Genomic DNA, 17,005 nt, shown 5'->3' on the forward strand with positions numbered 1-17,005 from the left:
GTATCTAGCTCTTCAGGCAACGAGGCTCAATGCGTATGTTACCACAAACTCGATTAATATGAACTTAACTCGAGAAATAGCAAATTACCGGTTCGGAAGCAATAAAGTTAAAAATATTTTTTAAAGTATGTACAAATGGGCTGCGATTGATGATGTCATTTAGTGCAAATTTTCTAGTACACCCTTTACTTACTTTTTTTCTGATATTAATAAACGAAAGCCTCTAAGATTCGAAACGACATTACACTGATTATAAATTTGCGAAAAGTGCAATACAGTACAGTCAGCAATATTACCAGTAAAGAACGAACTCACGAACTCTACAATCCAAAGGGATATTCAAATAGAGCTCTCGGACAACTTAATCCGGGTCTTAGTAAAGCCGAAATTTGAACGTATAGAACACGAGTTCTGGTCTCACTTCCAGGACGTGATGACAGCAAGCTTACTGTTTTACCGCTTCTATATGAAACGAAAGCGGTCACTACACTCACAAGTATATTAGAAAAAACAATTGTTGAAAGTCGTAATGCCCAACCCTCCTCGGTATTTCTATTAAACTGGCCGTGGCAGTAGGTATTACGCTATCACAGTCCAATTCTTATTACATCCAAGCGATAAAGCAACATCATTCGATCTGTGAATATGACGAGCTTCATCCTGACTCTAATACTTCTAAGTTATTATTTTCTCATATTATCACCCGTACCGATATTGTTTTTACTTTGAAAATCAAAGAAATGAACAAGGTAGACAGATTCCGTAAGCAAAGGGGCCTACATATACATGTCAGTTTTGGGGATTGCCAGCTGTTCGATATGACTGCATAGGTTTAGTCATAGATGGTATAAATGACTTCGCAAACGTTACTGCGTTTAACCGCTCGTTTCTATTCATCAGGTGACGCACTTGGTAATTTGTAAAATCGAAATAAAAACTATTTTTCGAATTTTATCGAGGTTCTTATATTATAATTTTCTCCCGACGTTACGAAGATCTTCCAGCCTTCATGATCACGGAGCGGACTGAAGTGTTTGTCGTCCGAAAAGTCAAAATTACAATATCTACCTACCTACCTACATTTTGCAAGTATAAAATTTTTTGCAACATAGGCGAAAATAAAAAAATCAATTTGCAACATCTTCGATAAAAAAAGCTTTCGAATACCTTCTTATTTCATTTACTATATGGAAAAAATAATTCGGCCGCAGTGTAGAATAAATAAATAAATTAATGTTAATAGTTGAGACCCTAGACAGCTATATGTAGTATCTACTCAACCTGCGGCACGCCGAGCTTTTGCATGTGGCCTGCTGAGGTTTTACAAGTGGTACACATGACTTCAAAAATTTCATGAAACCTAAAGAAACTTATCTCAAGATGACTTTAGCTGTACTATGTACACTAACCTTATAATCTATACTATTATATAAAGCTGAAGAGTTTGTTTGTTTGTTTGTTTGTTTGAACGCGCTAATCTCAGGAACTACCGGTCCAAACTGAAAAATTCTTTTTGCGTTGGATAGCCCTTTGTTCGTGGAGTGCTATAGGCTATATATCATCACGCTATACCTAATAGGAGCGGAGCAGTAATGGCTAATCTCAGGAACTACCGGTCCAAACTGAAAAATTCTTTTTGCGTTGGATAGCCCTTTGTTCGTGGAGTGCTATAGGCTATACATCATCACGCTATACATAAAAGGAGCGGAGCAGTAATGGCTAATCTCAGGAACTACCGGTCCAAACTGAAAAAATATTTTTGCGTTGGATAGCCCTTTGTTTGTGGAGTGCTATAGGCTATATATCATCACGCTATACCCAATAGGAGCGGAGCAGTAATGGCTAATCTCAGGAACTACCGATTCGAACTGAAAAATTCTTTTTGTGTTGAATTGAGCGGAGCAGTAATGAAACATGTTGCAAAAACGGGGACAATTTATTAGTTTTGAGAGCTTCCGTTGCGTGCGCTGCGTCAACGGTTAAAGTTATGCAACAATGATGTATGACGGGATTGTTCCTCTTAAAAAGTTCTAAAAAATATATTATAAAACAAAGTCCCCCGCTGCATCTATCTGCCTGAACGTGTTGAACTCAAAAACTACCCAACGTATTAAGATAAAATTTGGTATGGAGACAGTTTGAGACCCCGGGAAAAACATAGGTTCCCGGGAAACTACTACTTTCATAACGAAAAACTTTAGCCTGAAAAACTTTATAACGCGGGCGGAGCCGCGGGAAAAGCTAGTATTTACTAAAATCATTACAGAATGTAATTGTAAATACTTTTGGTTAAAATAAATAAATGGTCTGATATTATTAAACAAAATATCACATTATTTTTACGTTTTAAGCCACTTAAGTAGGTTAATGAGTTTACGTTCTAGCCCGAGGCAACATAACTAAGACGTCTTTGTGGCCCGGATAAAAAATTAACATATAATGTATATAATTTTTTTTATTGACGTCCCATCGGTGCATTTACCACATAGTAGTAGATCCAGTCGTGCTGAATAATGCAAAATAAATCACAAACATGTAGGTAATCATTGTGACCAACCACAATGACCATGTATTTATGCAGAGTTGTAGGTAAATTATTTCTGAATCACGGGATAATTCCTCGAATGAGCAATTCTGGTGCATCAATGAGGATAATAAAGTAGTGCGGTTATCTTGTAATTATATATTCGGCTAGTAAATAAACATTTCAATTATTCGGATATTTATTTCTATTCAATACGCCCATAATTCATAAATGGAAAATAGTCTTAACCAGAGAAGAAAGAAACTTCACGTATGCTCCTTTTTATCGCTATTAGAGTTTTAACAATAGTATGCAAATTTCATGTGGGTAACGTGCCAACTTAAATTCAAACGGGTTTTTCTATAGAGTTACCGATGCTAGAAGCAATTATTGCTCGAAAGTATCTTCTACCTAAAGTTCCATTTAGAATTTAGTTGATACTGCACACAACCGTAATAAGCAAATATTATGCTGATTACTCCTTCAACGCGCGGCATTTCTAGCGTCTTGGTTAGACGAAATACTGGAATCGAAGCATGTATTTCGTTCTCTGGTTACCTGATTCTAGATATCAAATAATAAAGATCGGGTTAATCGATTCCTTTGACCTCTCCTGTGCGTATTGTAGTTTATTTAAAAAAGAATATTTCTTATCTAGGATTCATTTAAAGAAGTAATTATGTGGAGGCAGTAAGGGCTATTTGCCTTAGGTCACGCCTGATGGGCGCGACAAATTGTATTAATAATAGAAAAAAATAATAAAACACAGTGTCCTAGGTATAAAGAACCATGATAGATGGTCGTATACTGCCGAAACCCGATAACAATTCTCTCCTACACAATATTACAAAAAAAAAAGATTATAGGTAATTACTCTTTTAAGGCGATATTCATTTTTCTTGAATTCAGTGTAAATCCTTCGTGGACATGACATACTAATGTTCTAGAAAAAGATGTTATTAAATATAAATTCTGAGGCGGTGTTCAATATAAAAGCGAATGTCCTGATGCTGTCGTTTATATTAATGAAATTCATTGAGTCGCAATGAATTTCAAACAGGATCCACATTAAAAGCACATATACTTTATCTAACAAAAATATTAAGTCTGTTATAAAATTTTAAATCATTATATATTACAGATTCCTCTTTGATGGATGATAATAATTATTAATGTTTATAAAATCGTGTTAGTATTTGTGAAAATAATTTAATAAATTCCGCTTTATTAATAAAAATCTCATTACGTACCGTGTTAAAATATCTAATCAGTTTAAATAACATCATTTTGTCAACAATATTATTTAAGTATATAGCAAACAGTGATGCTTTAATACTTTTATATTTTCCAATTTACTAAAAATTCTAGGTTCATAATTTTATGAATATCATTACAATTTTATTGGAACTATAATAAAAGACCTAACAGTACACATTTGTCCATATTTCATTTCAATTTTCCATTGAATAACTATTTATTTAATTATTATTTACTCAATATGTATATAAAAGACTGTAAGTCTTAAAAGTACCATGTTTTTTGAGAAACTTTCCAATATAATATCATCAAATCATAAATTTTAGCGACCGATAGTTATAATATGGAGTATACATCATAGCAAATAACTAGCGAATAAAATATTTTTAGTTACGATTCTTTTCCCAGATGGCGCAAAACACAATTCAGCCAGTTCTCTTTGGTTAGCACTGCGCTAGTGTATCGATTTTACAAAGATACGTCAGTGTTACTCGACTACAAAATCGAAGGAAAACTAAAGCCAATAAAAATTAATTCGCGTCAAATATACAATGTTAAAATAGTTTTAACGAATAACTTTACCTTCTAAAGCTTATTTGTCATCGTGTGTAATTTTAGAACCATTTAAACTCACATAAACGCGTATTAAGATAAATTATTCGGGCTTTATCTCACGCTTGCAACACAAAGAAGTCTATGAATTTGACCCCGAGGCTCGTGTCCGGAGCAGAAGGAGAGTGTGGTGTAGGGCCAGGCCCTTCGTTTTCATCTTCATCTTGTTGAATATTGTATAAAATGGGCACATAATAGGTAAATAACTAGTTTAATATTGTTCAATACGTTTTTTTGATATTTCAATAAGTGCGACGATGATAACAGCTGCCATTAAAAATACATCGCCAGCCGTCAATACAAGTTACTAATGCTAAGAATATCGTTGAAAATCGCGTAATGTTCAGTTTATAACTTTATAATTTAATATTAGTGTATTTTGTCATTTATATTTGTGGTGTTCATTTGTTAGTTTGAAACAATTATGTGAAGCGAACAAACGGGCCCAAATCTAATAAATATATTATGATAATGTCCTCGAGATTTTGGTGAATGTGTTGAGACAATGGTGTATCGATTATTTTGCGCTAACTAAATGTCATCTCTGTGTCGTAGTGTTAATATTAGAAGTCTGTGTTTGTGACCACTATCACTATTGTCTAGGCATCTACGCGTTTTATATTAAGCATGCAGAACTTCAATTTAGCTTGAGTGACCAAAATAGTGCCGGCGATTCTCATTCGGATAAATTTCGTCCGCTGACCGCTCCTTGACAATATCTATTTTCTGACCATTTCGTGAGTGGAATACGAACAGTTATCAGCAACTCAGAAAATATAAATAGATCTAATAGATGAACCGGTTCTATGAACTCAATTTATGAATTATGACAATAAAAAAATCGAATGAGCTATAATTTATACTTTGCATTTATTTCCTTAAATCTACTACGAACTTATGCTGTGTTACAACTTTAATGATAATAAAGCCAGTTCCTTTTTCAAAACAATTTAAGCTCGGTTATAAAAAAAAAAAACACCGCGTATTTTCAAAGAACTGAATATTCTCGGTTCAAGTTGAGGTAGAAACAATAAACACTTGTGTTTTCCTGTTGAAATGGCATGTTCACTAGAAATGTAAATATCTTCGCGTTGAATTACTCTTTACGTATTTTTCATCACACAAATTAATAAAGAACTTATATAATGAATAAACAAAATTAAAAATATAAATTTGGACGGTTTTGATAGTTTATCATAAAGCTACAAATACCTACTTAATACTTAATTATCGAGATCATTATAAATTTTGTTAATAATGAAGTTGACGCGTAGGTACTAAATTATTATTAATAATATAATTACCAGAAATATTTTTAATTGTTTCAGTTATCTTCCGAAATAGTGAAGATTTGTGCTCAAAATTATTCCAGTAACGTACTTATTCAAGCGGGTGAAGAAGTAAGTATATTGTGTTAATATGGCTAATCCAAACCGGGAAAGCGTTAGTACTCGGTTTTCCGATAACTACGACCTAAAAGAAGAATTAGGAAAAGGAGCATTTTCTATAGTCAGACGAGCAGTCCAAAAATCAACCGGGTATGAATTTGCGGCCAAAATAATTAATACTAAGAAACTCTCTGCTAGAGACTTCCAAAAACTTGAACGAGAAGCTAGAATTTGTCGAAAACTCCAGCATCCTAATATTGTAAGGTTACATGATTCCATTCAAGAAGAACATTTTCATTACCTCGTATTTGATTTGGTAACTGGAGGCGAATTATTTGAAGACATCGTTGCACGAGAATTCTACTCTGAAGCTGATGCATCTCATTGCATACAACAAATTTTAGAATCTGTCCACCACTGTCATCACAATGGAGTTGTACACAGAGATTTAAAGCCCGAAAATCTTTTACTGGCCAGCAAAGTGAAGGGGGCTGCTGTAAAGTTGGCTGACTTCGGTTTAGCTATCGAGGTGCAAGGAGACCAGCAAGCATGGTTTGGATTCGCAGGCACTCCGGGTTACTTATCACCTGAAGTACTTAAAAAAGAGCCGTACGGAAAGCCCGTAGACATTTGGGCCTGTGGTGTAATCTTATATATACTGCTTGTTGGGTATCCTCCATTTTGGGATGAAGACCAACATCGTCTTTACGGCCAAATTAAAGCTGGTGCTTATGACTACCCCTCCCCAGAGTGGGACACGGTAACACCAGAAGCTAAAAGCCTCATCAACCAAATGCTCACAGTTAATCCGAGCAAGAGAATCACTGCTTCAGAAGCTTTGAAACACCCTTGGATCTGTCACCGCGAACGTGTGGCTTCTGTTATGCACAGGCAAGAAACAGTGGATTGCTTGAAGAAATTCAATGCACGTCGCAAACTGAAAGGCGCGATATTGACTACTATGTTAGCCACGCGAAACTTTTCTGGAAAATCTATAGTTAACAAAAAAGGGGACGGTTCTCAGGTTAAGGAATCCACCGATAGTAGTACGACGCTGGAGGATGATGATGTCGACAAAGATAAGAAAGGTGTAGATCGCGCGTGTACTGTAATATCTAAGGAACATGATGAAGAAACTTTGACAAAAGCTGATTCCTTCGGCAAAGCTCGCGGTGACAGCAATGCATCGTTGCGCCGAGCAGAAGTGATTAAAGTTACTGAGGTGCTCATAGATGCTATAAATAACGGCGATTATGATACGTATTCCAAATTGTGTGATCCTAATGTAACGGCATTTGATCCTGACGCGCTAGGTAATTTAGTCGAAGGTGTAGAATTTCATAAATTCTTTATCGACAACACACCGACACATGTTAAAACCAACACAACTATTTTGAACCCTAGAGTGCACCTGCTTGGAGATGACGTAGCTGTTATAGCATATGTCTGCGTAACACAAAGTGTAGATGCTGAAGGTCGGCGAGCTACACATCAATCTCAGGAGACTCGTATATGGCACAAACGCCACAACAAGTGGACAGCAATACATTTCCATCGCTCCTAACTAGTTCCTTCTATGATCCAGCTCGAAATGTCAGGGGAGAATTGTCTAGCGATGCAAACTATTTTTAATGGTGATGCCATTACTGAAGATTAATCAATTCAAGCATCTGAGTAACATTGCAGACAATATTTAAGGCCCCCGAGAACTTAAACTTAAAATTATCCAATTCTGCTATAAAATTACACGAATTTTATTAGAATTCTTTGTAATCCAAACATTAAGTTAATTATAGGTAAACAATAACCGCATGAATGTGAGCAAGAATAAACCAATATCTCTCTAAATCCGGTGACTACTTAATGAATCCTCAAATATACAAGCTAATATTGTAATGTGGCTACAATGTGATACCGATAATCAAAATATGCTTTTGCTAGTAAGTAGAATGTACGAAGACTTTGATCTCGGCCACAATGAAGTTTGTCAACGAATATCGGGGCAAATTATAGCAGCAGCTATCGACAAAAACGATGAAATCTCAATGTACCATTATGATCTGATATAAAAGAATCTATGTTATATCTAAGCAAAGCAGAAAATTTTCGAGGTTTAGAATTATTAGCACATTTCTCAGTAAGTCTCTCTACATTTTTAACTATGAATGTTTTGTCGTGCTTAAAATGGTGTTCTATTTGTTATCAAATACCTAGTTAGTAAGGTTTAAGCAACTAATATATTATGATACGTACAGTTATTGGCACTACGCATCTAGGAATCCTAACAGTGAGAGATGTTCTAGTAGGTTATAAAGTTTAACGTTTGTTCTAATTATATTATTGTAGTACATACTGATTTTGTATTTTCTTCCACTAATGCCCGTGTCACCAACCTTTGTATTCGTTGAGTCAACCCATAATTTCCACACAAAATTAAAACAGTGCTACAATTCAACGAAAATAAGGATTGCATTGAGCCGGTTAAGATTGTGTGTTCGACGTTATGGGTCAGTTAAGTTACTTAAAGTAAAGATTGGTGATTCAGCCATCGGTGTACTATGTACGTCATAGCTAGAGCAGATTCTTTGTAACGTATTATACTTTTTAAGTGAATTATATCAATTTTGTCAATTTTAGATTTTAATATTGTTAACATTTATTATGCCTTTTTTATGCTTTTCTAAATTGTATATTAGCCTGCTAATAATTAATCGATTTTAAATGTATTTTCACTTGAGTCAAGTTTTTTGCTACGTTAGATTTGTACCTAATAATATAATAATATTCCGATAGTATTGATTTTAAAAGTGATAACTGTGCAAGAAGTCCCTACCTACCAATATAGCGTGTGTATAGAATGTATTGTAATGTCGTTGGATAATTATGTGTGTTGTGATTTATTTCTGCACAGTTCACTCCATTTTCTTAAATGTGCTTTGCGTATTCAATTTCTAGTTACTATCAGTATGCAGTACTTCAGTATTTTCTAGAAATATAGTTAGATTTTAATGTCATTTATCGATTTGTTAAAACATTTTGTAAAGTATTTTAATATAATTAACAAAACTCAATTTAAAAACCTGATGAGTGGAAATATAAAAATAAAGTACATCGCATAATATTAGTAAATACCTAACTACATAAAATTGTGTTGGAATTATCCTTATATTCAAAGTACATAGTTCTGCCATTGCAACTAAATTTAGTGCCAATAACTGTAACAACTAAAAATGTATTCTAGTCTTTATTGTTACGCGTATTTAGTATTTAATCAACATTTTTAAATTAATTTTGAACATATATTTACATAGAAACATACATTGTGTATATAGATTTTGATTTGCACACTGCATGTTTTAAAGTGTCGTCTTCATCTATAGCTGTACAAAATATTTACATGAGAGTTTGTTACCTAGATCTTAAAAAATGAATTTATTTATTTTACTTTGTTAATGCTCTCCGATCTGATTTGATTAGTTGTCTTGTACCCCAGCTTCTTCAGACGTGTAAGCGTGTAGGCGTTAGAAAGAACGATGCTTTACCACCCATAGCAAGTGTCGACTGCCTATGTAGCTTGCAGACTCCAGTTTACCATCACAGCTAAATAGAATATTTATGGAAAACGGTATTATATTATTTAGTTGAAAGTCTTTGTTATTAATTTAGTAAGACTGTCTATTTAAGTCATTACACTTACCTACCTACACCAAGTTTGTGGTGATAGAATTAAACATGTTAGAAAAATAATCAGATAAGTGCTACCTACCTGATATATAAAAATCCTTATTCTCATTCAACCAGATGTCTTAAATTTTATAAATGTTATGGACTTGTCAAATTAACTTTTGAAATAATCGCTTGTTTAAATATTATAATATCGATTTTAATGTTGAAAATCGCGCTTAATACAGATTACTTACGGAAAAGCATTTCCGCAAGTATGCAACAGAAAATGCACAAAATATGTAGATATCTTAACGTATCTTCCAAGATCATTCATGAAGCAATCAATGACGAAATGTATATTATATTTGCATACGCCATGTGTATCGTCTTCCCTCATCAGTTCCATACATTTGTGAAATATCCTCCTATCCTATGTAATGGCTTCAAATTATTTTTTTAATTACTCATTTCTAAAATTTTAGCAGCTCTCCGCATATTGTTAATAATGCACATTAACCTGTTTGCATGCATTTATCTCACAGGCTTTTACATTTAGGGGAGCTAAATAAAAGATACTATTTCAACTTTTTCTATTGGCTGCTTGAATTAGGATCTAAGAGCCCATACACACCAGCTTTTTCTCGCCAATACCTAGGCGTGACGCGCTCGTCGCGCGTGCTCACATCCTAAGCGAGAGAACCCCAGTGTGTACGAGCACTTATTGAAAATTACGTATTTTGAATTATTTTAATTTAAGATGTACTTACATTTTTCTAGACCACACAAACCATTTGCATGCATTAGTGTTGTGTATAGTGGAGTTTAATATAAACAACTATATTCCATGAATGTGTGTAGCGAATGGTACTGTGGTGTGATGGATATAATTATGGGTGCAGTGCAATATGGTAATCACTCAAGAAAGTATATTAAAGGAAACAAATATTTATTTCTGTTGTATTTTCTCAATAGATCTATACAAGTAACATAACTTATTATTCTTCATAGTTAGTGTGAAATTTTTGCCGTTCAGATAGGATTAATTGTATTTTGTTGATTATTAATATACATACAACATAATTGTTGCAGTATCGCCATCTATATTGAGCCTCTGTAAACATCACATAGATGTCATTAAGGTGTGTGATGCATTGGGTTATACAAACCATGTATTGGAAATTGTTATTGCATTATTGGCACCCTTGCCTGTACTGTGTACACAAGGTTGAAATTATTTTAAATGTAGTTAGAATTATTACCAAAGTGATTTGTACTCCAATGCACCCGTGAAATTTCATTTAGCATATTGCTCTTTATTATGATAAAGGCTAAGTTTGTTGTAGAATAATTTTGAAATGTGAAAGTGTAGGTGTATTAATGAATCATCAGTATATTTGTATTCAACATACATTTCTTGAACCTCTGCATTGCCGATTATCATGTAAAATTCTCTAAAATAAAGTTCTTTTGATCTACAATATTTAATTTATTTCTTTACACTAATAATATATGACATAATTACTAAATTACAAACTATTTCTATAACATTCCATAAAGATTAACTAAACTACTTATTGTATAAAAAACTTATAAGAGTATCATAATGAAAAACTACATTATACTTTTTTATTATTATACATACATTTCATTTTGATTCTAGGGCAAAGCACAATAGTTTATAAAACATACCTCACATCATACTCAAGACTTTTACTTTGCTATGGACAGTTTTGCATCCATCTGAAGTGACATTGAAATTTTTAAGTATTTTCTCATAAGTTGAATTGTCTATTTTCACTTTGCCCAATTCTCTATCAATACATTTCCTTAGAGACATGTCTGTTAATGGTTCAAATTTTATAAAAAAAAACGATGCATCTGCGATATTGTACTTTTCCAATAATTTTGAGTGGAAAGATTCATCACACTTTTTATGATACATATCTTCAGTGCTAGCACAATTATATATAAGAATGATTGTTGTATTTTTCTCCAAGGTTTTACTCTTATTAATAACCATGTTGATTTGTTCACTGACATTAGCATCCACACTCAAATCATCTATTATAATAACGGAAGAGTCACACATTATTAAACCAAGCATAAGATTTGATGTTAATGTATCAACAAATGTAGGCATTGTATAATGATAAACATTAGACGATGGACCTAGGTTCTCCATAATTAAGGAAGAAGTATATGTTTTCCTACACCTGTACCGCCATAAAAAACATAACTTTAAATGGCTTATCTGCTTCTAAAGCATTAATAATAGATTCTAATGCTTTATCCTGGCCGAAGACTTGAATAGTCAGATTTTCTTTTAAGTTTTTCAAGTTTAGTTTATCAAAGCACTGACTTCTACACTGATTAACAACAATAGCAATAAATACTACGAATAAAAAAGTCAATACTTTTAGCTGACTTTGAAACCCGGTATTCTTTGGTTGGCTTTCCAAGTTTATATGATATTTTTTTAAATTAGTTTCTTCTATCTTTGGCACAGTGTTGGAGACTGGCAATGGGCTGCGGACCCGCACAGGGCTGGCCACCCGCCCAGGGCTGGAAACCCGCAAGGGGCTGCCGACTGGCGACTTTTGAACACCGGAGTTTGTGATGTGACTATGTAACAATCTTCATCGAAGTCTTCATTTTGAATGTCTGGGGTTGAATAATTGTTGTCCGATATATCCATCGCACTAGAAGACCGTGCGCTCAAATCTATATCCATCGGTTCAAAACTTTTGTTAAGATTCTCCATATTTTCAAAAGTTGGGCTCTCAACTTTTCCACGCTTTCTAACAACAGTAAGAGAACTAACTATTCGGTGTAGGAATGCATTCGTATTTTATTTATTTATAGCATATCTTCATTCTTTGCTGTGGTCACGTCGACAAAAATAAACAAATATTTTAAACGGTCCAAAAAGTTTTCTAATGATATCTTTCTGAATTCAATTCTAACGGTTCCAATCTTACATCATTATTAATCATATAACTAGTGCTTTGCACATCTTATCTGTTATTTACTTGAAAATAAAAGTTTGTTTATATGCTCAAAAATGTTAAATCTTCTTTATAATATAAATTGAAGTTTAGAACAGTGTTACCAATTAGATATACAAAATTTCATCCAAGACAACGCGCCCCACTAGTAATGGGCCACTAGGGGCCATTACTTTCCATTTCACCAATCGCATACGGCATACAATATGTGTGAGCTGTCGAAGGGGCAGAGGTATCGATCACAAAACAATAACTAAAGATATAGAATATATATTATGTCTGAACCCGTTCTTTTGAGCTATTTGATAAAAAAAATATTATTGTAATTTACTATACAAATGTTGCCAGTTAATCCTTAGTATCATTGTTACTATAAAACAGACCGGTTTTAAAATATTTTATTTGGATTCTCAAAACTCTCATTTTTAACCGGCTTCAAAAAAAGGAGGAGGTTATCAATTCGACGTGTTTTTTTTTTGTATGTTTGTTACCTCAGAACTCGCTCATTTATGAACCGATTTGGAAAATTCTTTTTTTATACGAAAGAATATCTCTCCAGATTGGTACCATAATTTATTTTTCAATATCGCTTCACTAGTTTGATATTAAAACTAAAAAAACTAGAATAATTAAGTCGTCTAAGAAAACGAATTCGCGAATTTAGCTTTCTTGTGACGTTTTTAGTTAAATTTTGCATTGAGTTTGGCTGAGTGTACTTCTCACATACATATACATATAGCATAACATCTTTTCCCCATGTCAGGGGTAGGCAGAGGCGTAACATTTCAGCGCGATAGTCGTATTGTGTGTGAAACATATCAGTTGTGTTTTTGGGTTGGGTTAAGTTGACTCTACTTCTTACATACATACATATATGTATATACCATCATAGCTTTTCCCCTTTTTAGGGGTAGGCAGAGATGTAACACCACAGCGCGATAGTTGAATTATGATCGAAATATATCAGTTGTGTTTTTGCGTTAGGTTTGCTTGAATCTATTTCTTACATACATATATATAGCATCACAACTTCACCATCACACCAAACACAACTATGCCATCGGGACGGTCTATTACTAACACAAAAAAGCAAAAATAAAAATAATTTTAACAAAAAATTATACCGCCTTCAAAAACCACTCAAAACCAAAAAATAATTTTACATAACAGATATATATTGGATACTAATTTTGGAGTCGGTACCTAATTAAAATTGCTAGTTAAGCTATATTTGTTGCATAGTCCATCTATGAGCTAAAAATAAAATTATTACTGAACCTAAATTATAATAAGTCAGTCGCGTCGCGTCGGTCCCAATAAAAAATTGTTAAGTAAAGTTTTTGCGGTTTCTGAAAAATAAATTTGGCAACACTGGTTTTCGTGTGTTTTATCTTGTAACTACAGTGAGCATATACGCCTTTCTATTATATATTCATTGTTCAAATTTTAATGGCAACAATAGGAAGCGCGGGAAACTTGCTTGGAAATAGGCGGACGTGTTTTTTAATCTTGATAAAAATAATTAATTTTGTAAATATAAGTTATCAGTAGGGTTAAATTTTCTGTATATTTTTGTACAGATTGGTGTTTTTGGTTTAGTTCATCATTTTTGGTAAGTTTTTGCATATATTTAAACTGTAGAATAGTAAGGTCTTATGAATTTGCCGCCTGATCCGGGGGGCTTAGTCCCTGTCCGGCAGGCAACTTTGTCACAATTGAGACTGAAAAGTCACATAATTATGCCTCCGAGTCGGGTATGGAGACAGATGCATCTGCATCAGCCCGGCCTCTGAAAAGAAGTCGCCGACATGTATGCAAGCGTTGCAATAAAAGACGTAAAAACACGGCTCTTCTGATGATAACCTACATGGCTGTGATTGCGAAGATCTTTCTCAGACTAGTCAACCCCAATCGATTAACAAACTTATTACCTCAGAAACCCCGATTCCCGCGCAAACTGTAGGCAGGAAAGTATATGATGGTTCGGATAGTGCGCCTTTTGTTATTCACGTACAAAACATATTATTCAGGACAATGACTCTACCACTTTGCATCCACTTTCGTTTGGGAGATTCCTACAACGTAACAATTTTAAAAATATTATTAATGGTAGTGTTAAGAGGATAGGCAGAAATAAAATTTCTTTGGCTTTTTCTACATTTATTGACGCCAACTCTTTTATTACTCATGAAAATCTATCTAAATTTAATTATAAGGCATTCATTCCGTCTTTTAACGTAACTAGAATGGGTTTAGTGCGTGGTGTGCCAGTAGAGTGGTCTCCGGAAGAGATAATAGAAAATTCATCTGTACCAATTGGTTGTGGACCTATTTTAAAAGTCCGCAGATTAAACTTTAAAACTTTAGTAGACGGCTCTATGGTGTGGAAGCCCTCTCAAACCATTGTATGCACATTTGATGGCCAAGTTCTTCCAAAACGAATTTTATGTCCTACAATTCAATGCCTGTGGACCTTTATATTTACCCTACTATACAGTGCTTTTATTGCTGTCGGTTTGGGCACACTAAAATACAATGTAGGAGCAAACCAAGGTGTTACAAATGCGGCGATAGCCATACTGGGGAACACTTGTGACGAGGGATGAACGTAATGCCAATTGTTGCTTATGCTCAGGTTTTCACTTTGCTACTAGTAAAGTATGTCCTGAGCTCTCAAGGCAGATACAAATAAAACCTATATGGCCCAGAACTCTGTATCTTATGCAGAAGCCAGTAAATTGCTCCCACCAGTGACTAAATCTTTTGCTGACACCCTTATATCTCAAACTCCCAGAGAAATTGAAACTTCTTCACCTATTACATTCAATCAACATTCTTCAAGTTATAAAAAACTGTTTTTCGCAAACCTCAGCCCCCAAGAGCCCTTCTAAAGGGTATAATAAGGAAGCCCACAACAATATTTTAAAAGAATTTAGAATTCCTGAGCCCACTAACGGCTGTGCCATCAATGAAGTACTTAAAGACAATACTGTAAAACAATTCAATATCATGGAATTTATTACGGCATTAATTAACCTTTTATCCTCATTTAACATATCACCGTCCAACGCTGCTTCACTTCATAGTCTCATTTCTTCGATATCACCCCAAAATGGACAATCAAGTTCATTTAATCCAATGGAATTGCCGCTAGCGCCAATAAATAAAAAGTGATATTATTTATTTAATAAATAAATACGAACCTTTAGTTTTTGCCTTGTGTGAAACATGGTTCAAATCAAATAATATATTTAAAATTAATGGTTATACAACAGTAAGAGAGGATAGACCAGATGGATATGGTGGAGTAGCTATACTTGTGAAGGATTCAATTCCTTTCACTGTGGTTTCTCTACCATCACACAGTGAAGAAATCTCAATCATAGCTATAATTATAAATAAAACATGTATTATATCTGTATATATATCTCACCCTTCTCATTCTTCACTTAATGAAATTAACAGTATTCTTTCCACACTTACTAATCCTTATATACTGTTAGGTGATTTTAACTGCCATCACCAGTCATGGGGTAGTTCAACTTCTAACTCCTATGGGGAAGAACTACTCAATATATTTGATACACATAATTTATGTATATTAAATTCTGGTTCCCCACACGTCGCAGTGATCCAAGTCAGAACAATAGCGCAATCGATTTATCTGTCTGCACTCCTAACTTTGCTTCTCGTCTCACTTGGTGCACCCTTCCCTCAACATTTGGTAGTGATCATTTCCCTATCAAAATATCTTTTCCATTCCCAATCCCACATTCACAACCTAGAATATCTCACTTAAAACACAAACTTCCACATAGTAAGAGCAGCACTTGGCTAAATTATAAAAATTATGTTGACAATCAGCTATCTTGTCTTCCAATTGTCAATAATGGAAATGAGCAGGATTGTGCAGAAGTATTAGCTAAAATTCTTGTTTCCGCTGCAGATGATGCTTTCCCAGTAAAAAATAATCATTCATTTAGGAAGATCCCAATGCCTCCGTGGTGGGACTCGGGAATGCACAGCTGCAGCTAAAAACGTAAAGAAGCTGAAATAGAATATAGTTTAAATATGACCCAAGAAAACTTCATATACCTCTCTAGTATCATTACACAGACTCGAAAACTCTATAAACTGAAGAAAAGAGAGAGTTGGCATAATTTTTGCTCTGTCATTTCACCGAATACACCTTCAGCTGTTTGGCGTAATATTAGGAGATTCCGGTCTGCATTTTCCGACCACACTACTTCCGTATCCCGGATAATTTAGCAGGTGAATTTATAGATACATTAGCTCCTCCCTGGGTACCTCAAGAAGTTACTTTACAACCGGTAATTCGTGTGGAATCAATATAACCTCTGATGACACGTCATTAAAAATCCCTTTCAATATTGAGGGTGAAAGGTATCCTCTAATACTGTAGACTCATCTCCAGGTATCGATGGCATCCCATACTCATTTTTATCTAATGCTAGTCCACTGTTCATTCTTATTATTTATCTCTTATCAATTCCGTAATGACAACAGGAAACATTCCTCAGATGTGGAAACGT

General features: G+C 34.1%; 1 protein-coding gene across 1 annotated transcript; it reads left to right on the forward strand.

Moving 5' to 3' along the window:
- The first annotated feature begins 4,462 nt into the window (after positions 1-4,462).
- LOC115441060 (calcium/calmodulin-dependent protein kinase type II alpha chain) lies at positions 4,463-10,927 on the forward strand. The gene is made up of 2 exons (XM_030165648.2): positions 4,463-4,591; positions 5,722-10,927. The coding sequence occupies exon 2, from the start codon at positions 5,813-5,815 to the stop codon at positions 7,343-7,345; it is 1,533 nt and encodes a 510-aa protein (XP_030021508.1). The 5' UTR covers positions 4,463-4,591; positions 5,722-5,812; the 3' UTR covers positions 7,346-10,927.
- Positions 10,928-17,005: the final 6,078 nt, after the last annotated feature.

Source organism: Manduca sexta, chromosome 26 (assembly GCF_014839805.1).
Source record: "Manduca sexta isolate Smith_Timp_Sample1 chromosome 26, JHU_Msex_v1.0, whole genome shotgun sequence".
Classification (NCBI taxonomy): Eukaryota; Metazoa; Arthropoda; class Insecta; order Lepidoptera; family Sphingidae; genus Manduca; species Manduca sexta.